This window comes from Ictidomys tridecemlineatus, chromosome 1, assembly GCF_052094955.1.
Source record: "Ictidomys tridecemlineatus isolate mIctTri1 chromosome 1, mIctTri1.hap1, whole genome shotgun sequence".
Classification (NCBI taxonomy): Eukaryota; Metazoa; Chordata; class Mammalia; order Rodentia; family Sciuridae; genus Ictidomys; species Ictidomys tridecemlineatus.
In genome coordinates, this window is record NC_135477.1 from 124,388,342 (window position 1) to 124,413,639 (window position 25,298).

The window sequence follows — 25,298 nt, forward strand, 5'->3', positions numbered from 1 at the left end:
TAGATTATGCCATAGTTTATATGAAGGACAGAATGGTTTGTATCATAAGATAGAATGATTTACAAGTCCACTTGCCTCTTCTTTATTATTCTTTCTCTTGAATTCAGCTCCCTTTGGGTTGGCTATAACCAGTGGAAAAGGGATGAATCCTTTAGCATGAGCAACAGGGTGTTTTGGAAAGTAGAAAAAAATTCTATATTGTAGAAAGAAACCCTAATGACCTCTATCCATCATTTTAGTCTTTTATCTCCCTTGTTTTGGTATACTATTTGGTTATATAATGGCATCCTTAGAGCATTAGATCCTACCTTCAGAAGTCATGTGATTTGCTTGTCCTTAGCAACCTTGATGGGCATGTCAAGGACAGCACACCTAAGAATACAAGCAAATTTTCTATGGACAGCAGAGTGGCTATCTTTCTAGTTAACTCATATTTTTCCCTTGTGTGTCTCATTGGAATTATAATTCTTCAGATAAAAGCTTTCTAAGCTTCAAATGACTGTTACTTACCTAAGCCTTAACATGATTCTTTCTGTAGAGTGATAGCAAAATTGAATAGTTGTATAAGACCCATGATATCTCTGTTAGATCCAATGTAATTTGTGAAAAAAAAAATCAGTTATAGTACTTTTAAGACTTCCCCAGATGGGAAGGGGTTAACACCAAACTCGAAATAGAACTCTTGGTTGTGTGACAAGAGCAATGGGAACAGTTAAACTTTAAGCCACTTTTTAAAAGCTTTTTATGTTTGTCCTGAGAGTCATCTGCAGCAATTTGGTCATCATCAGAAATATTTGAAATATCTAAAGTTCTTTGTTATTAATTTTTTTTTGCCTATAAGAAGGAGGATAGTAGGGCTGGACTGGGGTGGGAAGGGAGCTCCAGGTTGGGGCACAAGTCCCACTCTGTGATGCAGGTGAATTGATTTCTTTCTAGCTCCCACCCTTTGTTTCATAAGATCTGGCTGGATTTGGGATTTAAACTGAGATGCCATGCTGTCATGGAAAATACACATATGGTCCTATTTGGCCCAAAGCTTCCAGTTCACCACTCCTAGGCTATATACTCTAAATTTTTCCCTTTATGACTCTAAATTTTATGGCTATGAAAAAGTATTTAAATTGAAAGAAGGAATGAAAAACCTAAATAAAATGTTTTATAGTAAGGGAAAAAGTGACTGAGCAATCATACAAAGATTAAAACCAACTAAATTTAGACAAAACAAAAACAGACCAGGGTGTCACGGTTAAATATAAATTTAATGTGAATAGTTGGTATGGACAGCATTGTTATGGGGAAAGGAAAAGAGCAACATAATCCCAAAAGGCAACAGGAAGAACATGTGGCCCAGCACCAGCAAGCACTCAGCTTTGGTCTGATCCCCAATATAGGAGTATCCAGATGTGGTCAATGTCCCTTCATATGGATATGAAAAATCTGGGAAGTGCCCAGAACTTTAAAAAAATGGGAAATTGTTTTATTTGAGGAAAACCTAAAGGAATGTGAATAGATCAGCCTGAAGATGAGCAGGGAAGAATTTTGTTTGGTTACTTCTCAGGGATAGGATGTGTTTTCATGTTGAAAATGTAAAGTTGTTTTCTGTGATTGGAGACAGCTGGAATAAGTGAGCTTAACTGAAAGCAATGAAGTTGTGATTGTATATGGGGGAGAATGGTTCCCTTCACAGTGGGGTGGTAAAATGCTAGAAGAATCTATGGAGAGATATCTTGGTCCCAGGTGATGATCAAATACAGAAAAGGGAAGAGATTGCTTTGGTTTTCCTGAAGGTACCGTGGGATAGTTGAGTGCCCAGGTCTGTGACTGTCACATTGATGTCATGGTCATCATCATCATTATCTTTGTCAACATCATCATCAACCTCATCCACATTACTACCACCTTTTGTTTGCCCCCTATTCATAGCAGCAGCTCTAACAGCACACAAGAGCCAATGTTTTCCTTGAAGTGATAGATACAGAAACCTCAAGGACCCTGAGAATATCAAAACCTATTTTCCCCTGAGTTTTGCTGTCCTGGACCACCAGGTTTCATTTTTTTATCTCCTGGCTGCCTGCTCTGTCTGATTTATATGGCATACAGGAAACTCCACACTTAACATTCCTTAGAGTAAGAGATCAAACTGATGGACCATCTCTTAACCTCATCCCAAATTCCCAGGAGAGAAATTCTGTTATTTCTTTCCTGGGTAAGTGTTTATCTATACCTTGAGACGAGGTGGGAGTTACTTGGTTTAAGATTGGTAAGAGGGTCTATCAGTCAAGATGATATTACAGGCTAAGATGCCCCTATAAGATTCATATTTGGAGCCTGAACATCCAATGCCTCTGAATATGGCTATATTTGGAGATAGGGAGCCTTTAAAGAAGCCATTAAATTAAAATGGAGTCATAAAGATGAGCCTAATCTAATCTGACTGGTGATCTTGTAAGAAGAGAGATTTAGATACACAGAAAGAAACTAGGGATGCATATGCATCGAAGAAAGAACATGTGGACGACTAAACAAGGAGATTATCTGTAGGTCAAGGAGAGAGAACTCAGATGAGTCCAACCCTACCAAACTCTAGATTATGAGAAAATAAATTCTCTTGCTTAAACTATCGATCTCTGGTATTTTGTTATAACAATCCTAGAAAATGAATATAAATGTTCAATATTTCTTTTGAAACAATGGGGTTTATTGTAAGCTAAGCCATAATCATTACCATTATCTATGACAATAGTAAGTGATGATTATATAGACACTTATGTAACTATAGTCTGCCCTGGATAGGAATGTGTAACTGGATCTGTTTTAGTCAGCTTTTTTAATGCTATGACCAGAAGACTGTCAAGAACAACACAGAGGAGGAAACATTTATTTGGGGCTCATGGTTTCAGAGGTCTTAGTCCATAGGCAGCTGATTCCATTGCTCTGGGCCCCAGATGAGAAAAAACATCAAGGCAAAAGAGTAAGGAGGAGAAAGGCATCTCAGGACATAGCAATCAGGAAGTGGAAAGGGACAAATTATAAACCCTCCAGTCACACCCATGTGACTCACCTCCTCTAGTCACATCCTACCGCCATTGAGTCCACAGCAATGGATTAATTCACTGATTATGTCATACCTCTCATAATCTAATCATGTTGCTTCTGAAAACTCTTATATTGTCACACACACAAGCTTTAAGGACTAAAATATTATGCAATATAATAACTAAACTTTAAGAGGATCCAAGTATTGTGTTTTTCTAGGGAGGGAGCCAAGAATATAGCAGCTCAAGTTTACTCCAAAACTATTCTAAACATTCTCCACTGTGTACTTGGTTGGGGCAGAAACTTCAGGGAAGTGGGGGGGGGGGAGTAACAGCAGTCTGTACCTTTGCAGTTCTAGCTTCTGTGATAGAAGAACCTGTCAGAACCACTTCCACTGCTCCCTCCATCCTGCCACCGTTTCTCAGCATTGATGGTCTTGTTTACCTTTCCGTGCTTCCCCATCTCTGACTACTACTGGTAGAGCTATTCTTTAAACTTACAACCCACTCCATGCCAGTGATTGCTTCTGGCACTGGCTTTACTGTGAAGTGGGCTTTACAAACTCCTTGATAAACATAGACTGATAGGGACCAGGTGACTTTCCCTTTGTTCTGATTTGCTCACATTGATTCCTCAATTTCCTGATGGACTTGGGCTTGACTGATCTACCTTGGGATTGCCTGGTGATGTAGGACTGACTGTTAGAACTGATGAATTTTACCTGCTCAATCCACTGCCCCTCAGGATCTTGTCTGTTGCTAACAACCTTTCTAAAGGCTTGAAAATGGGATTGGATATTCTAGCTATTACTTACAAAGGTCAGAGTTTCTGCCTCCTGAGAACTTCCTTGGTATGCTGTGGACAAAATCCATTCAATTCCAGTTATTCTTAATATACTAGAACCAAAGAAAAATTTATTTCCTTGATCTTATCCTGAAATGGTTGATGTTTCTGCTAGAGGTTGAATTTCCCTTATCTGAATTGCTAGGGACAAGAAAAATATTGGGTTTCAGATTGGGGAGAGCAGTTAGAATATTTGCATGTATATATAATGAGATATCTTGGGAACGGGAACCAATTGTGAATGCAAAATTTATTTTATTTATGTTTCATATATGCTTTAGAAATAGAGCCTGAAGGCAATTTTATGTAATGTTTTATTTTAAAATATTTTAAAATATTTACTTAAAATATTTTAAAATTTCATGGTATTGAATTTTCTACTTAATAGAATATCAGTCCTCAAATATTCTTGAATTTTGGAACATTTTGGATTTAAAATTTTCAGATTAGGGGTACTCACTCAGTATGTCCTTACAAAATAAAGCCATAGTTCCTTAATTGGTTTTCCCCAGTTTTCTAATCTGTCACCAGCCCTTCTTTTTTAAAAAATTATTTTATTTTTAAATACATGACAGTGGAATGCATTATAATTTTTATTACTTATATAGAGCACATTTTTTCATGTCTCTGTGTGACCAGCCCTTTTTTCTGACTTTAATGTTATGCTAGCTTCACAAAGCTGCTTGTCCTTGTTCAGTCATTATTTCCCATGCCTTTACTTCTCCAATGTCCCCTTTCTTCTCTTTATCATCTCATTACATTCTATCCATCTTTGAAATCCTGGATCAAGTGTCATCCCCTCCATGGAAACCTGCTCGCTCTCCCAAATTGGAATGAATCCCTTCTCCATCAGTCTGTATGACCCCATTAGAGGACAGGCTTTGCTCATAGGTTCTTTTTTTTTATTTTTGGTAGTGGTATTGGGGATTGAATCCAGAGCCTTGTGCATGCTAGACAAGCACTCTACCAACTGAGCTATATCCCCAGTCCAGCTTCATTCCTATTAAGTGTTTTTTGTTTGGTTGGTACCAGAAATTGAACCCAAGGTGCTTTACCACTGAGTCACATCCCCAGCCCTTTTTATTTTTATTTTTTATTTTTGAGACAGGGTCTTGCTAAGTTGCTGAGGCTAGCCTTGAACTTGCAATCCTCCTGCCTCAGTCATTAATCCTTCACTAATCTCCTTGAGGCCTGAGGCAGCATCTTGTCTTCCTTTATATTCTTCCAGCACCCATCCAGTGCTTTTTGAATAATAATATTTTTAAGCACTAATCATGTGCCAGGCTATATGCTATAAGCTCAAAAGATATTATTTCATTTAATAGTCAATAATTTTTAAATGAAGGAACTAAAACTTAAAGGTTAAATAAATCATTCCCAAGATTACACAGTTTATAAATGGTGGAGACTGAATTTGAACCTATTTCTCTCTGACTTCAAAATCCATTCTTCTTTCCACTAATCTAGATTGCCCACCTCAGATACTCAATATACGAATGCTTCATTAATCTGGATTCAAAAGCCTTTTCATTTTAAGAATTGTTCACCTTAAGGTGAGCTCATGCAACATCTCCCTGTCATGACTGCTACTGCTGCAGCAGCAGCTGCTGATCCTAACTTCTTCCTCTAAACCTGGCCAAGAAGGTTGCCTAATAGAGGCTCGGGGAGATTAAGAACCCTAGAGTGTCATTAAAGAGCAAGGTACATTGCTGATCTTGTCCCAGCCATGCAGTAGCTGAACAAAGGTGATGTGTTGGATGCATTTTCCATGCTAAGGAAAGAACAGCTGAATGTTAACCAGTACATTAATCATGTTGACAGATGGTCTGCCTGACCTGGGCTCTTGAACAGGCTCTTCCTATCTCACAAGTTCACTGCTGTTTACCTATTAGTTTGGAGGGAATAATATAAGATATAGGCTTAGACCAGGAATCTTATTAATAGCTAGAAGAAAAGGTTAGGCTCTCTGAAGTTTTAATTGCCTTTATTCTACTTGCTCAGGACACTGACCTTTTTCGTTTTATCATAATACTCACCCCCATCAGTGCATTTCAAATATATGCCCACATTCTGGTCCCACATGCAGGATGGTTCCCAGTTACAGTTCACACATAGCATCAAAAATGGTTACCACCAACAAGTCAGGTAAGCATTCATTCTGAGGAAATTTGCTATCCCTTGGCTTTATTTTTGTTGGCTTAGTGGGTAGATTCTAATTCAGACTAGGCAAAATTTAGTCTGCTGAGGCTGGTGGGCAGGTGTTGATTTTTATGACTGGGCTGTTTGAATTGCTAGGACATCCAGATATTCCAGGCTGACATCACCTCAGTAGGATAGTCAAAGTCTGTTCTGTGGAAGTTTGGAGTCTTAGTGAGTCCCTGCAGTAGTCTGAAGTGTATGTCAGGGCATTATCAACCAGACCAGTGCAGGTTAGGATTATATATGTGTATATGCACATATTCAATGTATATGTGTGTGCATATATAGCCATCTGTCTTTCTACTATATTGAGATCCACTAAACTCAGTGGACAAACCTAGTCAGATACAAAGGAATTTAAACCTGCCTTCATCCTCAAATCATGCTGTTGGATATGGATATAGCAATAGAAAGAATGTCTTGATATAGAAAAGAAACAGGGAAGGCGAAAGAGGACAAAATGGGACAGCTTTTTCCTCCCCCTTTGATGTGAGTACCTACTCAGTGTTGAGTAATCTTCACTGAGGGCCTCTCTGAATTCTCATACTAGGCCTTTGAGATAGGTTTCCTAGTCCCTGATTCACAGAAGAGAAAACCAAGAGCCAGAGCATATAATGCAGCCAAAGTCACACAGATTGTAAATGGTGGGTTGACATCCAAGATAGTCCAATCTGATTCTAACACTCACCTTTGCTTTGACTAGCCATCATAATTCTTAATGCATTTTATACTGCCTATTTTTTTCAGAAACAAACCAATTAGTAGTGAGAGGTGAAATGTTAGAGGAAATCAATACTTTCTCCTTTACTACTGTGTTTAATGGGCAGTTTTATGCCAAACTGCCCAAAGAACTTTCTGCACTCTTAGAAATCCAAAATTCAAAGCTCTTAATCAACATCCCACAACTCCAGAAAGGAAGAAATCTACTTATGGTAATATTCTTTTGATTCCCAGGGCATTCATGTTTCCTCCATATCTTTTCAGGCAGAAAAGATAATATTGGTTCAAGGTCAAGCCAATTGCCTGTAAAACCCAAGAGGTGCAATGTGGGTTGACACATTCTTGGCATGTTTTGAATGAAGTCTTCATCAGTTGTTAATATTTTAGTCTTCTAAGCCTTGCAAGATTGGGAAATAGGCCAGAATAAATTGTAATCTTGATGACAGAGTCCTGAGACCAGACAAAATTCTGTTACTGTTTTGAGCCAAAATATTAGTACTCAATCCTCTGGATGTCTGGATACAGATGACAGAGTACACCTCAAAGGCATTACCTACAGCCCATGCATCTGCTTAGCCAATTCACAAAGAGCTTAAATAACTCATATATAGTGTCCCTAAGTTCAAGAGAATCTCAAGAAATGAGTCCTAAGAGAAATGAGATATTTTGGGGTATGATTAGTGGGACATGCAGAGTTGCAATTATTTGGAGGAATTTATATCCTTAAGTTTTAACTGAGGAGCATAGAAGCAGAAGAAATGTGGGAGGAGAGAGGAGGGCAGGAGAATTTGTATACAGTGCAGTATAATTTATTTTTGGTTCTTCATGATGTCATTGTGTATATTTAAAACATAATTTGTGAAATCTTTTCTGTGAATTTTTTTCTTTATTTCCAAGTATGCTTTGTTTTAAGCCAACAAAAACACAAGTTTTGTGCTTATTTTTTTAAACAATACTTTTCCTAGTTATAAAAGCTAGATATTGAAGTCTGATTCATGACTAACTTTTCCAATACACAAAAGAGTCCCATGAATTTAGAGCCAAGTTCATTGAGTTGGCTTTGTTTTTTCTACTTCCTATTTTTTTCTACTTTTGTGGTTGTGCGGGCTCAATTGGTTGTTGATAATTGAAAATTCCCAAATGGAAATGCACTGAGAGCCCTCAGACTCTATTTTCTTCTTGTCCCTCTTTGCTTGTTTTCACTTAATGCTGATTCCCATTAGGAGTCTCTGGGGAGTAAGAACATTAACCATAGTGCCCAGGTGCACTGTTCCAAACTACCTCCTGATATAGTTTGGTCATTTCAGAGAGCAATATAGGAGATGCTATGACATATTTCCCAATGTTCATTGTAGTTGATCTCTACCATTCTAGCCAGCCATGTAATTGCATCTCCTTTGTCAGGTTTATTATTGTCTTTTAAAATCTGCTCAGCTTTTGATTCACACACTCTACTTCCAGATAGTATGCTGAAAACAGAGATGCTAGATACAGGTAGATGCTCATCACAGTATTACTTCCAAACTGGACCCTATTATACAAGAATATGGGAATAGCTAACATTGAAGTCTCACCCAATGAGATGCCTTGAAACCATTAAAATTATGTAATCAAATTTTATTTTGAGAAATGATAAGCATTTTGTGATATATTATGTTATAAACAATAGGTTATTTTCCAAAGACGTGAGTGTGTGTGTGTGTGTGTGTGTGTGTGTATGTGTGTATTAGTTATGCAATCAGACATTATATTCAGCCAAAATAGAAAATGTTTTACAAAATTACAGACTTTTAAAAGCTAAACAAATAAAGCTAACTGTTTTTAATTCAGAAAAAATAGAGATATTAGAGAGTAAAATAGAATTATCTTTAATCTTGCTTACAAAATACTAATGAAAATCTGGGAGAAAAAAAAACTTAGTTATAAAAGGATGATTTCTATTTCTTATTGATAAACATTTCAAAAATATTCCCTCTATGACCATGCATTGCTTTGTATAACTTGAAAGTACTAAACATAGCTAGCCATGGTGGTACAACCCTGTAGTTCCCAGCTGCTTGGGGTGCTGAGGAGGGAGAATCACTTGAGCTCAGAATTCCAGACCAGGGCAACATAGCAAGGCCCTGTCTCAAAAACAAAAGCAAACAAAAATCCCACTAAACATAGATATTGTTTAAATTACTGCAGATTTCAAGTAAGATTCTCATTCAGCTCCACTCAGCAGATATTGATAAACAGCTAAGAGGTGGCAGGCACTTTGCTAGGTGGTTCACAAAAGGCATCTTTTGGAGTTGACTGTAACAAATCATCTCAGATCAAAGAGCAGGAACATGCATTGGATTGGTAGTCTCTCCCAAATGGGGTGGGAACTGGGGAGTCTTATCTCTACATGTCATTCTGGTTTGTGAACAGTGGCTGAAACAAAGGCTTCAGGACAAATGCTTAGCCCCATCAGTCATGTCCATCGGCCTTCATCCTTAGCACTTATCACTCTGATTAAACATATACAATTGAAGTAAAAATAAAAGTGACTTCCAATGCAGCTTCAAGATAAATCTTCTCCCTCCCCTTCCAATCAGATTATTGTCTCTACCTCCCCTCCCCACCTGCCCCCCAATATAGAAATTCTGGAGCTACCTGTACTTTGAAAGGAAGTCAAGTCTATTCTCAGTTAATTTAAAGTAATTTTGGAATTTAACTGGAGTAGTTAAGTATTTGTGTTCAGTTTGTTTACTGCATTAGTATAGTCTCACCATTAAATAATACTTGTAGTCTAATACACAGAATAGGAGGAAATTATTTTATTTTTGAATTGGCTTCTTCTCAAATAAGAAGGCGTCGATCACAAAGGACATGGAAGATAATGTGTTGTTGGCAAAGTGCAGGAGGGACCTTCATTGAGAAGGGGTAGGAAGGGCTCCCTGTTACCCCTTTCTCTAGCACATCTCCTGGTACTTGGAATGGTGTTGAAACTCTGTAAAACATAGTTGCCACCTCCTGGAAGGGGAAGTGACAAGGCCAAATAAACTTGTTTTCATCTTAAGAAAAGTTGTCACAAATGTCTCTCCTCAGCAGTCTTTAGAGTAAGATTTTAATAACTATACTTTTACTAATTGCCTCAAGTTGAAAAGTGTGGGTAGGAAGGCAAGCGTGGTAATGATAGAGGGGTGGATAAATGAAAGAGGAGTTAAGAAAAAAGTTATGAAGAGCCCAGCAGTGTCATTATGGTCTCTATTCAAAGCATTTTTAGGATGTGGAGAAAAGTTGAAAAAACATGATTTTGAATTTGTGGCAAAAGTGAGTTGGAATACTCTGGGGTCTTGTTTAATGTGACTGATGAGATAAGAACTCAGATTCAAACAAAGAGCAGAAATATCAAATATGGTGAAACAAAAAGGCACACTAGCATTAATGGGTAGGTGAGGTTCACATAGCATCTATCTACTGTTGTGTGATAACAGACCATTCATAACATTTTATAAATATTCTGCCAGCATGTTTGTAGCATCTTCAGCTATAGATGTGATGGTCTTGGAACAAGGATTAAATAGATATGAGATTGCAAAATCTACCATAAGGTTTTATTATTAGAGGACTGATCAGAATTTGGAAAGTACAGCTGCAATTTTTTAAAAATTATGTTAACAGGAAACAGTGATTCAGGTTTATGGATGCTTTTATACTAATGGCACCCAGAATGTAGTTAAATTTTATTAAGAAAGTACTACTCTCTTTTTGGAAACAGGGAGTGATATTTACCTTCTTTGTAATCATCACATTCTCATAATGATTAGCTGAACACTTATGTCATAGAATTTGTCCACATGGGTAGACCATCTAAGATATTCAGAATCTCTTAAATTGTTTTTGCTTTCACAAGTAGTCATAGTAGTAGTGTAAGTATCAATAGTAGAAATAATAGTAATAGTAATATTTTTTGTGGCCACAGTGTGCAAGACACTGTAAGTTATTTTCACATTGAGAGATTCTAGAATTAGTATTTGGTATGTATTATCTCATTTTGTCATCAGCCATTGGCATAGATGCCATTATTATTTCTGCATTTTGCCCACCAGAAACTGGGACTTTGAGGGGTAATTTAACTTAAGACCATATGGCCATAAATAGAGGATTTGACTTAAAAAAGTCTAATATTGACTCTCTGTAACTAAACTCACATTTATAAGAATCACATTAAAGAATGGAATGGCCTAAAATTTTCCTTCTTATTTTCAGTTCACTTGGAACAAAAGAAATTTGGCAATTATCAGGTTTATTATCCAATGCAGGAGATTAATACAAATATTATATTCAAACCCCAAAGTATTTGGGTGGCAATAGAAATACATTTTTCTGTTTTTAATTTTTATTTTGTGATGGGGAGACATGAATTCTTTGGAACATCAGGGGACATTCAGCTACAGCACATTGAGATAAAGCATAACTGTCTTAGAAATAATGAAGACTTGAGCCAGGGAAATTTCTCACATAAGTTTTTAGGCTGTCTCTGCTCTTCTTGCAGTCTACCTGCTTGGTAAAGAACTGCAGAAGTGTGCCTTGTGCTCTAGCTTAAGAGAAGCTAGTCAGGCAGCAACATAATTCTTGATAGAGCCTGGAACACAAATTCACTACGTGTCCCCATGTAGGTTCCTATACATCACCCAGCACACATCATGTTAGGCACTGAAGCATTTTAGGGACAGGTGGAGGAGACAGGGATCAGAGGAAGGAAGAATGTGAAGAGAGAAGGCATGAAAGGAATCTGGCAGTGTTTTCTCCATTTGATCTCCAAGTGCACTGGTTCTGCATCTTTGGATTCTCAAGCAATCATGGATCAAAAATATTTGAAAAAAAGAATTGTGTCTGTTCTGAATACTTGCAGGCCCTGCCCCTCAATTTCTCTTCTCTCTGCATCTTTGCTCTACCCTGTGCTTGCTGCCATTTTTGTTTGTAACAAATCCACTCAAGCTTTATTGTTTACATAGCAACATTGCTCAAATAACATTTTACACTTATTTATCTGAACCTTTCATGATGTTTTGCTTCACTAAAGGCCTAAAGCAATGGGTCAGTAGCCAAGGGCTGAAACCAACGTAAACCAAAATAAACCTCTCCTTTTTAAAATTGATTTTTTTCAGATATTTTTTAATAGCGACAGAAAGCTGACCAAGAAAACAACCACTTGTGTGTCATTTACATTGCATTATCTATTTCAAATAACCTACAGACCATTGAAAGTGCATGTGAGGATATACACAGGTTATGTAAGGATTTGAGCATGCCTAGTTTCTGTGCATGGACTGGGAAGTGTGGGGCCTGGAATAACACCTCTGTGGATCCTGAGGAACTTTCTTTTAAAATAGGTACTTTATCATTTTATTTGAAAGCATGAGTCTTTTTTGTTTTCCTTATCTACTGAACTTTATGCATATGAATGAATGCACATAATGTAAAGTAGTACATTCAAACCCTGGAAATCTCATTTTTTAAAAAAATAAAATTGGTGGCTAATCAAAAGGGCCAAAGCACATGTCTGCCTGGATTCACTCCTCAGTCTCACCTCTCTTCCCAGGCTTTGCTCCTACTACAGCTCCAGTAGAGATCTGCAGTAATATGAAGGATGCATCAGGATGGATGTGTTCTAAACAGCTTGGGGGTCATTACTTATGGAAAGGCCTAACTATTGTCAGTTATTAGACTGACCTGCATTTTGGATCATCCTTCTGGGTTTCTGATATTAAAAGTTATTTTCTAGACACATACATCTCCACACCATGAAATGCCATCATGGGGAGATCCATGTTTCATGGAGACCACAGGCTTCCTATAACATCATGTGACTGAATTTAGAGCATTAGTGTCTCTCCTAAATATCCTTTTCTGAATGCTTCTTCTGATAAATCCTACTGTGGGCAATCATCCCTGAACAAATCCAACTGAGTAGAGATAGCATATTTGTTATATTTTCCTAATGTTTCTCTATTTGAAACAATTTCCTAATATACTCTGAACATTTTATTTATCTATGCTAAACAGTACTTTCCTTTTTCCCAGTCATTTTCAAAATATGAGTATCATTAGCTCTACTAAGAATAAATGATATATTACTTGCAAAACTTTAAACAATGAAGAAGTATTTAAGATTAAAAATGAAATGAAATAATATAAATGGAATGAAATCTCATTCCAAATATAATGATGAAGATAATAAAACATTAAGTAACACAATGACATTAAACATTATGTGCCAAGCTAACCTTTATATATATACATTCACATATATATTTGTCATAATGATTTCATGTTCAGTGCATGATAGACCTGGGGAGGAAAAGGTTAAGTTACCTGTACATTGCCATAGTGGTAGTAAGTAGAGAACCTGGATTCTAATTGCAATTTGAAAATAGCAATGTCGCTGCCTATTTACTGATTTAATAGGATCAGGGATAGTCACAGGAGCATTATTCAAAGATTTCAAGAAAGAAATCATGAAGGATGAACCATTCCCACCCTAAAATTTTATTTTAACTTAAAAATGTAAATTCATGTGGATTCTCTGACGTGACACAAGGATCATTCATGGTATAATTTTCAAGTGTTGCAAATTTACAGTGGGATAAGTAAATTCCTCAAAGTCTTTTTGCTTTTTTTAAAGATGGTCTCCTTTATAGAATCACTCCAATGCAATTTTAATTTTGTTTTCGAACAAGTGACTCTGTTTTCTTTTTGTTCTTATGTTTTACTAGTTTGTATAATTTTGAAAGAAACTAAGTTATTACAAAATTGGGACAGGGTAAGAGAAAGCCATTGTTTCATGGTAAGTAAATGTTACAACAAATGTGGGCAGAAGTCCCTAGGTTTACCAGCTCTAAGCATTCAGCACTGTGCTAGCCATCAGCCTAGACTTCTTATCATGAGAGGTAGTCCTGTAGGTGAACTGGCAAAGTCAGACTCAGTGAAGGTCTTCTGCCTGCAAGTCGGGAACAGTGCAGTTATCAAACATACTGAGAGGCTCCCTTGCGAAAGGGACTCACCAAAGGGGCTCTGTTTCTTTCTCATTTATCCATGAGTGTGGGTTCATCAAAGCCCATTCACCTGTGTCTTTTTCTCTCTTATTTTTTTGCATCTTTTGTATATGAATTCACATTATGTAATATCAGTCTTAAAACACAAATGAGGGGCTGGTGGTATAGCATGTATTTAGCATGCACAAAGCCTGGATTCAATTCCCACACCAAAAATAAATAAATAAACAAACAAACAACAAATCAGAATAAAAACCCTCTCAAAATAAATATAAGCGAACAGAAAAAGCCATGAACAAGTCTTTGAACCACAAACATTAAGGAGTGCTATGAAGAAGAAAAAATTGTAAAACCACTCACTGGAGACTGGACCAACATTAGAAAAAAGTGCTTTTCACTGATTTTTATAAATAGCAGCATTTCTCAAAGTGTGGTCTATAGACTACCTGCTATCAGACACCACCTAAGTTCCTTGTAAAGTTTAGATTTCTAGGCCTCAGAATCTTAAGAATGGGTCCTGGATAAGGGCATGCTAGTGTGGACACAGTGAAGTTTGAGAACTATTGGTCAATCAGAGAGAGCTGAACCTTATTAGCATGGTCCTTGGGGCCCTATAAGATCTGGCCCTGACCCACCATTTTCCAAAGGAACAGATCATTGTTTGAATTTGCTGTATTTTTTAATTTTCTTCTCGTTTCTTTTTTTGGCTTTAGTTCCTCTGACATTGTTCCTTGTTCTTGGAATGTGCACCCTAATGTTTTCCTTTCTTAGACTACTGAGAAAATCCCTTCAAATGCCTACTTATGCCCTCTTCTCTCTGATCCCTTACTGGTCTGCTTATCTCTTAAAGTGGAGCTGAGCCCTCCCTTCACTCTGACTTAATTGTTCCCCCATAGCCCACACTGTACGTGCTACTTTTAAGCATGTGCCACCCAGATTTGCAATTTCATTTTTACCTGTGTGTTATGCCTACTATACCGTGAAATCTGGAAGGGCAGAGGTGGATTTTACTCATCTGTGTTTCCCCAGCATCTTTCCCAATTCTTGGCAAATAACAATTCTGAACAAATATTTGCTGAATGAGAGAAAGAACAATCTAGGGGAAACCTGCTTTCTATTAAGTCTCCCACCATGCTGAGGCTGGAAGCATGAATGTTCTTTCACTGTGATGCATTCTCCTGGCAGCGCAGTCCTGCCTTTTAGTCCCTGGTGAGGGAGATTGAAGGAAAGGAGGCTTCTTTCAGGGGCCATCCTTGCAAATCTCTTTCTAGATTTAAAAGAGGGATCAAAGACACAGCCCTGAGTTGCCTGCTCAAGCCTTTGTTGTTACCTTCTCTTTGCAGCCAGGGACCAAGAGGAAGATTGTGTGTATGTGTTACCACTGACTTTGATCTAGCTTGGTTGACGTGGATGGTACCTTGTTCACTGTACGTTGCCAGAGACTAACGTATAATGCAATAAGGGGATATCCGTGTGACAGCAGGTGATGCTGAAGAAATGTATGGTTTAATTCACTAGGTGGTAATGTATTCTAGGCAGATACTGGCCTGTGTGCATAATGGGATTCTTGGGGACCACAGCAGATACTTTGTACCAGTGAGGTAATTGCTTTACTCTGCTACTTTCAGGCTTATTAAAGGGAACCCTGAGTTCAGATTTGTGAGCCCTGCTCACTTAAGCACTATTTTCCTGAGGCCATCTTTCCACCAGACCATGTATGTATCTCATTGATCCTGACTGACAGTGGTCCCCAACATGCTCCTAAGCCACTGCGTAGGCCTGCCTGTGTGGCCACAGGATTGCTTGATGAAGAAAAACAAAACAAATCCTCAGCGAAGAAAGTCTGTTTTATCTCTTTATTGTTATGTTCTCCAAAGTGAGATGTGGATACCTCTAATGATTTTAGGTGGTTCACAGGTAAACATTTAGAAATTATAATAAGAAAAAGTAAAACTAATTTTTAAGGCTTATGATTTCACAGATTTAAGGTTCATGGGGGGAAGTTAAAGTAGCTATTAAGTTTAGAAGTGAGATATTTTAAGGGAATATTTAAGAAAATAGTATTAAAAATTAGGTAAGGAAAAGGCTACAGTAATTAACTTGGTAATGCAGTAACTATAATTCCTGATACATAGCAGGTTTTAATAGATATTTATTGAAATGAAAGAATGAATAATGAAAATTGTAACAGTGACTAAAATTTATCATATGCTTCTCAGCTACCGTTTGAGAAGTCTAACATACAATATTTGATTTTGATTACAGTACTGACATTTGAATCTTCATTTTATAAATGAAGGAACTGAGGCAAAATAGAAAATAACTTGTGTAGAGCCACACAGCTAATGGTGTTAGATATCCACTCTGCCACCAAACCCCATGCGACAAGTGTACTTCTTTGTATTCAAAAAAATTAAAAGTCAAAATGGGGTCTTTATTTCCAGTTCCACCTGGATTCCCTAAGGTATTATAAATGTACCAACATGTTAAATGTTAGCTCAACTTACTCCACTGAATACGCTGCCAATATAATGCACTGGTTATGTTAGTGCTTGCCTCATTAAACAATGTGCACTTTTTGTGAAATTTTATAAATCTCTGTACAAGCCAAATTTTCTATCCTCTCACAAAGAATTCTTCACCTTCATCGACAATGTTGTGAAATGTGATGTCATGGCTTAAGATTTCTGGAGAGCTTATCATATATTGAGCCAAACAGTAGTTCATCTCAAAGAAGTCTAATAGCGCTGATGACACTTTACTCTCAACAGATGTGTTGCTTGCCTCTGAAAGTGGTCATGATGGTCATAAAGATGCAAATGTCAGAGTCACATATGAAAACTCTGCAGTGAAATGAGTGTTTTTCAAAATTAATATGCCATTTAGGTTGGTGATTTTACATATAAATGCAGTAACTAATATTACAAGTTGACATTTATCTATTTCTCTTATATTGGCAAAGAATTATACATTTACATTCACCAAAAGCTTCCCTCCTCAATGTTTGCTTTGTAAATTTATAGTGTGACTGTGCAGAGCCAGGCAAAATGTCCTATTCTCCAGGACAGTAGGAATGGGCTAAATATTGATTAAGTCTCACAACCTGATAAATAAAACCTGGTAATAGTCTCAAAAGCCTTTCCTCAGATCTTTGGGGACTCTCAGGATACCAGGAACTTCTAATTCCTACTTTTAAAATTTAACACTGTATGCATTTCTCTATGACTTGTTTCCTTCTGCAAAATCTGAAGGCTAAAGAAAAAAGGCATTTGGGAGAATATATTATACAGTTTGATTAAAATTATAAATTCTTCACATTTGCTCTTTGGTATAACTCATTTGCTAGCTGCAATAGGACACAAATGTTAGGGTTTAGAATAATTTCAGAGCTGAGTGACATTTCTTAAATGTGAAAATGGTTATTTTTCCTCTTCATTTGCTTTTGATTCTTTCTACACTAGTTTCAGTGAAGAGAGAGGTCAGGCCACAATAGATGATAGGTACCACCACGGGCATTTCATATATAATGCAGATGCCAATTCCTGACAAAAAACTTTCTACCATATTTGGAAAAGCCAGTGATCTCATCATTGATAACTAAGACGGGAAGAAACATTTGAAAATCTTTCTTCTATGATTTTTCAAAATGTGGGTCATGAATCATCTGTTTCAAAATTTCTGGGAATGTTAAAAATACAGATTTCAGATCTCTATTGTAGATTATAGTATCTCCAATGGAGACCAGAAAAATATAAATTTATTAGAAGCTCTCAAGGTGATTCTTATGATCACCAGAGTTTAGTTATAACTTTAATCTCCCCAGGGTACATAGATACCAAGGCACAATACAATGGAGTGATTTCCTAGGCAGTAAATAACAAACTACCGTGCTTGGCTATTCAAATCCAGGTAGGTGAGCTGCAGTTTTTAATTCATTTGACATGCATCTCTCTGCCTCAGCTGTGTAGTTATGTAACTTAATTACTTCTTAGTTTGATTTGACGGCCTTATTCTATTAGATAAGATGTGTTAATTACTCTGATGGCAATATGTGGTAATAATGGCTCAGTGTTACATTAATAATTTCAAGATCATGAATAATATGCAAAACCTCTGTGTCTGAGCCATTATTAATTTGTTTCACCAGTGCTGAAGTGTTTAAAATTCAGTTTCAAGCATGTCTTCTCTGAGGAAAAAAGAATAATACATGTATTGAAAAGCCTTCTCTTTGTTCTGCTCTTAACTCTATCCTTGCTAACACAATTAGCTGTGTATTGTACATAATTAGGGAGGTAAAAATTCAATTTCATTTTATTTTTCAAAAATACAGGTAAATCAAAACAAAGTCTTTGCAGGTAACAAAAGGGAAAGAGTAGAAGCAATATAAATTTTGTACAGTAGTACGCTTATAATGAAGCTCAAGCTCAAGTAATAATTTTATATGTAGAATATTTTAATGGTTCTAGTTTCTAAGTAAAGTCATATTTTCTCACCTAAAAAAATGTATCTTGATCCTCATTTACATGGTTAAACAGTTGGTACTAGGAGAGAAGAGAAAGGGAGTTCTATCTACCTCCCCAGCATCCACTAGTCTACATGGAAACCAACTTCAGTTTCCACAGTTGGACAGACAGAACAGTTTTGACCAAATATTCCGTTCTCCTGAGATGTAAGGATAGTATATGATGTAAATTGGCCCAACCCAAGCTAATTATAGGAATTTTCTAGAAAAATTGGAAAATACATGCACTAAGAATTCTGGCATAAATTTAGAGTGACTGACATTTATTTTGCCACCATGAAAGGGATATCTACCATCACAGATAAAAAGATAGGGTTGACAGAATGGGGGTGTGAAACTAACCCCTGATGACAAAATTTAAGACCCTGTATATCCAGTCATGCCTGTAGTCAAATATCATTAATTTTTTTTACCACTATACTATCAAAATATTATATATTTTTGATTTAATTTTTTTCTTAAACCATTGTGAGTGAAGCTTCTATCACTTGCAAAAACAACAAAAACACCTTAAAAAATATAAAAACCTTCTGAACTCAGAAGCTTCCCAGATGGGAATGGGTTTGTAGTGAGTTTTGCAGGAATTCTCCCAGGTCTCTATTGTGACCAGTGGAATAGATTTATTAGTAACTAGCCTGGGATAAAGGTAGGATGACCATATAATGGATCATACTACCTAGAACACTTTTGACCCTTATCCTTTGATTATGTAGAGTTTTAAATCTAAACAAAAGTAAACAGGATAGTAAAATAAACTTCCATGAACCCATCACTACTCATTGTCCAATCATGCTTCATTTATATCCCAGCAACTCCTACCACCCTCAATATTGCTTTTTGTTTTGTTTTGTTTTGGAGTATCAGAAATTGAACCCAGGGGCACTTAACCACTGAGCCTCATCCCCACCCATTTTTAATATTTTATTTAGAGACAAGGTCTTGCTGGGTTGCTGAGGGCTCACTAAATTGCTGAGATTGGCTTCAATTTGTGGTCCTCCTGCCTCAGCCTCCTGAGCTTCTGGGATTTTAGGCATGCACCACCAAGCCTGGCTTAAATGAATCTTAGACGTCATTTTACTGGATAAAATTTGAGAGGGAAAGGAGTGTCTAACTAAGCAGATGGTTAACTGAGACTGTCCCAGGGAGACTGAGACTGAAAATATGAATAGATTGAAAATAAAGGGTTTACAATCCATAATCTAAGGACTATCCATCCTCTAACCAACTGAGATAATGGACCAACTGGGGTTCTTAAAATCCTTGAGAACAATTTTTTTCTTTTAACCTTCTATGGTTATATACATGTTTTATTGAATACTATATTAAGCTGGGTCCTCCAAGAAACAGATGTCAAAAAAGGATAAAATGTGAGAGAGTTTCATAGGGGAAAAACCCTAATGAAAGAAAATTGGTTGGAAGTCAGGAAAAGATGGGAGAATAATTAGACCGTAATACAAGTCTGACCCTCAGGGAAGAAGAAAGAAAGAAAGAATGGGTAGAAGTGTCCTAGGTTCTGCAAGCCTTTCAAGAAGTCCTTAAGCCAAAATCAAGTGTAAGAGGAGTCCTGATGTCTCCTAGGGTTCAGCCTGCTCTGGAGTCTAGACTGCCCTCCATCTTGGGTTGGAGCAGTCCATGGAAAGTGTGGCCTCATCATGCAAACATATTTCATAGTGTAGCAATGAAGGCCCAAGGTCAGCTCTGCTCCCTGTAATGGGAGGAATTTTCACAGCCTTCACACATATCTAGACTTTTATTATAAATTCTACCCATGTAGTGTTGCACAGTGATTAAAAGCATGGTTTTGGGCATTAAAGCATCCCTATTAAAGTCTTTGCCCTATTGCTTAATGGTGTGACTAAACAAATCATTTAGTTTCAATGTGCTTTAAACATGAAATGGGGATAATAGTAGCCCTTCTTGGTTGTGAAAATGAAATGAGATGAACTATAGGTGGTGCTTAGCAGAGGGCTTGGTCTCTACCAAGCGCTCAATTATTGTTTGTAGTGGTGGTGGTGGTGATGATGGTGACAGATATGAAGATTTTGTGAAATCTTGAATCCATAGGTCCATATTTCAAAACTGGATCTAAATAATAGATTGGAAATGATTAATTTTATATCATCAAAGAGTTTGGTACCTCAAAAATACCCTTCTTATTAACTCTAGTCCTCTAGGCATCCCCTCTGTCTGGATTCTGTTTACCTTTCACCATTCCTGTATGTTTGCTTCATATTCCTCCTTCTCTTTTCAGTTTGAAAATAAATTGATCAACTGAATAGCATGGATGGTGAAAGGAGACCCTCATCATTATACAACATACATGTAAGAAGATGTGAATTTGGTATCATCATACCTTATATATAATCAGAGATATGAAAAATTATTGTATAATGGTGTATTAAGAACTGTAATGCAAAAAATAAATAAATTTAAAAAAATTTATCAGATCAGATGATACTTCCTTGATTCCACAGACTAGTAAAAGTTTTCATTTAACATATTCCCAACCATAAATTAAGGTATGTTATTTAAAAATCACAAACCCAATCTCTATGCATTAAAATTTGTATCTCTACACTTTATCAGTACGTGATCATAAAAACTGATAATAAGGAAGATTAACAGTAACTTATTTTAATTAAAATCAAGAGCAACATCAGTTAAAACCATGATCAACTTAGACAATGCTGACATACTCTCCCAACAGGTAGTCAACTTCACATAAGCAGAGATTGTGTCACTGTCGTTCACTGATGTCACCTTAGCACTTAGCACCACGGCTGACATAGTTGGCATCAGTAAATATTTTGGCACATTGACAGCACAGCATTCTATTTTAAAATTGTGGCAATTCCAAGCACAGAAAAATAAATATTCCATGTTCTTATATGTGGAAGTTAAAAACAAAAACAAAAACCAAAAACATTGGTTTCTAGCAGTAGAGGGTAGAATCATGTTCACTACAGACTAGGAAGGGTAAGGAAAGAGGGGACCAGAGGGAGGCTAGATAATAAGTATCAAGATATAATTAGATAGGAGGATCAAATTCTAATGTTGTATCACAGGTAGAGTGACTATAGTTGACTATAATTTATCTCATATTTTATAAAGAATTATAAGAAAGAAGTTTGAAGCTGTTCAATACAAAAAAATGATAAATATTTAAGGAGTGAGAAATGCTAATCACCCTATTTGATCATTACATGTTGTATACATATATTGAATTATCATACTGTCCCTCAGAGATGTGCACAACGATTGTTCATAGATATTAAAAAGGTAAAAAGAAAATTATGTCAATTACATATCTCTGTAGGAATATGAGCACAAGAGCTTTATAATTTGTAGTATAACTCCTGCTTCTCAATAACAATAATGAGTTAATTTTTTATATTTTTGTTGTAAGTGGTAGACACAATATCTTTATTTCATTTTTATGTGGTGCTAAGGATCAAACCTCACACATGTTAGGCAAGTACTCTACCACTGAGCCACAACTCCAGCCTCATAGTGGGTTAATTTTCGATTGTGAATATATTGTTTTATTAACTTCTAATTATTTTCCATGTTATTAGAAAGTAATCCTTAGTTAGATGTAAAATGGGAAAGCACTTGAAAGAGTGACTTTGCTGATGAACCGAAGAGATAATCTATCCTTTGGGAGAACTTTGAGACTTTTCTGGGACCCTGTTTTGAGAACCACTGGTCTAGGCTATTGACATGGAAAGGCTAGTCACACCTATGAGTTGAGGATCGTCTCCTGGGATCATGGCCCTTTCTGCCTCTTTTTTAGGCTGTTTTCTGGGCAGAGCAGTTGCTTCTTCTTACCCTGTGATTTCTTCTTTGGTTTCTGAGCCCGTATCCATGTGGTCTCTTCTTTGAGCTCTGTACAACTGCCATTTTGCTTAATTCTTTTTTTAAAGTAACTCAAACCCTCTTTATTTGGCTTTCCATGTCCTTCTGAGAACTGCTGTCAACAGTTCCGTTTGCATTTTGCCGAATTAGTTTCTTATATTTTGATATGCCAAGGATGAGCCCAGGGCCTTGGACACATGCCTGATTCCTTATTATTGGTACAAATTGGCTTTATTTTCCTCTCAATATGCCATGCACAGGGACTAAAACAATTAGAACCACCACTCATTTAGTCCTCCTGTGCTGTGATTTGCATTAACTGACACTTGTCCTTTAACCTATGCCACAGTGCTCAGTCCTTCCTTTGAGTAATGAGTAGAACCTGTAGGGGCTGCTCCTGTCACTTTGCACTGTGGGAGCTGCTTCACTAACGCTTTACCATTGCATCGTCACATCCTGTCATATGTAAGTACTCACTTGGGTTGAAATAAAAGCAACTTGATTTGGAGATTTAGGACACTATGTTAATGGTCTAATCTGCTTCTTAGCATTAGTGACAAGCATGTTCTATCTGATTTTTACTTTCTGCCTGTTTCTGAAGTCATTCTCTTTCCATTGGTTGATACGTGGCAATGGTTTATGGAGAAGGGGTCACAGGAAACATACTCTCTCTTCTATCAACTGCCCCCTTTCTGTCTCTTACATTTACCAAAATATTACCTAGTTCCAGCCAAGTATTTGCTGGGCAGCCTGAGAGTTAATGCCTGTAATTAATTCCTATCTATGAGCCATTTACTAGCAGTAACCACTCAAATGGGCTTGTAAAGAATGCACCAAAGCAATTTTGTTTTTAAGGGACTAACTTTCTGTGCTACCTATGGTTAAAATCAGTTTTATAGGCCAGATCTCGTCCCTCTGATTATTTGAACAAAAATTATGGCTAATATAACCCTCCCACCTGTGCGTGTAAGCACCCACATAAACACACACATGCACACACACTTCTCCCCCTCACCCACCTGCTACCTCAGTCATTCAAGCAAGTCACAATTATCTCTTGTCAAGATGGCTGTGATGGATTTCTCTTCAGCTTCTCTGGCTCTAGGAAAATCTCCAGCTGTCTAGCAGGAGATCTTATCATGTCAAAAAGATCTGGGCCACTAAAAAGGATTAAAAGGTCTTGCATGTCCTCTATTTCCATCTCCTGACCCTCCCTCCCTGTACTCTCCACCTGACCTTCCATTTCCATTGTGGATTCTGTGTTCAACGTGTACTAAATTATGTGCCCTGGGTTTTCCCACTCCTGGGTCTTTGAACAAATTCTTCTCTTTGGAACAGTCTTCCTTCTTTTGTCATTCACTTTCTTCGTCCTTTCAGCCTAGCCATTTATTACTTTTTTTCAAGTTTCAGCATGGACATGAGAGCCTTCAGGAAGCATTCCTGGGGAGACACCCTGCCCATGAGCTTTCAGGACACCAGGTACCTTCCCCATCAAAGTCCACATCACATGGTGTCATAGCCTCTGGATTTGCCTGTTCGTCCTCTCCCCTGGACTGTGAGGACCATGAACTCAGGAGCTACGTCTTGTTCATGGCCAAATCACCAGTGTCCAGACAATGATTGGCACACAATAGACAGTCAGTAGACATTTATTTTGTTAATAGATGGTTTCATGTTTCATGTGGATACGTTTGTAGATTCTACTTCATTTTCATAAAGAACCTTAATAGAAAGGGATTGATAGTTTATGATGATAATGATGACATATCCCCATCAAAGATTTTTAATAGTTATTTTAATGATATAATAAAATGTCTTGTTCTATCATAGAACTGAAGTCACCCATGAAGGCAATTATATTTTATAAGCTGTGTTACACTTGTTAAAAGAAAAACATCAAAATGGTATAGATCTGTGACATTTTTGCCCATCTGTTACCATTGGCTTCTTCCTTTCCACTGCATCCTAAGATGCATGCACAAGTCTATGAAAGTGAAGTTCATGGAGTAAGTTGACTTTGAGAAAGTGATAGTAAATATAGAAATCAGTGTGATCAGAGAGGATGAATGTCAGACACCAGAAGAACAATAGAAAATAATTATCTGATAGAGGAACAAACACATCTATCTGTACTGTGAATTTAAAAAATATGTTTATAATATTTTTCATCAAGTATACTAGTTTGTGATGAGTTGAAATATTTCCATCTAGTTTATCAAACTCCACTCAACATGTGCAATTCAAAGCATTCAATTTGAAATGGAAACACTTGTCACAGATGAAACTGGACCTTATAATGAATTGTGTCTCCTAGTTTTAGTGCTGTCTGCTGTTCTCTTCTTGACTTAAGATAATTTCAGGAGGTTATGGGGTCTTCTGAGCCATATTTTAAACACTTGGTTTGAAAATCAGTTTAGATGCACTCAGAGGAAAAAAGTACAATTCTCTTTAGGTGCCTCCAAGGTCTAATACTCTGTCTTTTGGAGAATGAATTACCCCAAGAAAGCGTTTTGAAAAACTAAGCATTTTGAAAAATATTAACTTCAATATATAAGACTCTATAAAAAAGATGTGTAGTGACTGTAATTTACAGCTTTTCTTTACCCATGGTATAATGTTTTGGTCAGCATTGCACATATTCAAAAGTACTGAGTTTATGGTTAAATTCAGTATTGTTAAAAATTTCTGAGAAAAATTTGAAAAAAGTTTGGGAGCTTGAAGAAAACTAAACTTTTAATAAAGACAGAATTAAATCATCCACCTTGAATTTATTGTGGAAGCAAAATGTTTATGGCAGAAAGGTATGATAGACAATTTTCGCAACAATGTTGATTTTGCCTCTAGGTCCAGACATGACCGCATTTTCTCAGAAATAAGTACATGGTACTTTCTATAGCTTAATGACATCAGAGACTTGCAGCTAAGAGCATATATTTTGGTGATTTATGGAACTGGAAAGTTATTTGTTTTGAATTGAGTGCCTGACCTTACTATGCGTGACAGACATCTACTAATTTGAAGGTTCAGTATTTCCTCCAGGATCCATCTTCTAGAAAATGTTTGTGCCTTTCTTTTTGGTCCAGTAGGTAGAACATTGG

The 25,298-nt window shown here is 36.8% G+C and overlaps 1 protein-coding gene across 2 annotated transcripts in view; it reads left to right on the forward strand.

The window, feature by feature from the left end:
* The window catches only part of Kctd16 (potassium channel tetramerization domain containing 16), a 265,730-nt gene that overhangs the window by 99,565 nt on the left and 140,867 nt on the right, over positions 1 to 25,298 (forward strand). The window contains exon 3 of one of the 2 annotated variants that reach the window (XM_078047148.1): positions 20,597 to 20,792. The exons of the other annotated variant lie outside the window; for it this stretch is intronic. Within the exon in view, the coding sequence (XP_077903274.1) occupies positions 20,597 to 20,601 (5 nt within the window). The 3' untranslated portion in view covers positions 20,602 to 20,792. Of the gene's footprint in view, positions 1 to 20,596; positions 20,793 to 25,298 lie in introns of those variants that run through there. 2 annotated transcript variants of the gene reach the window in all.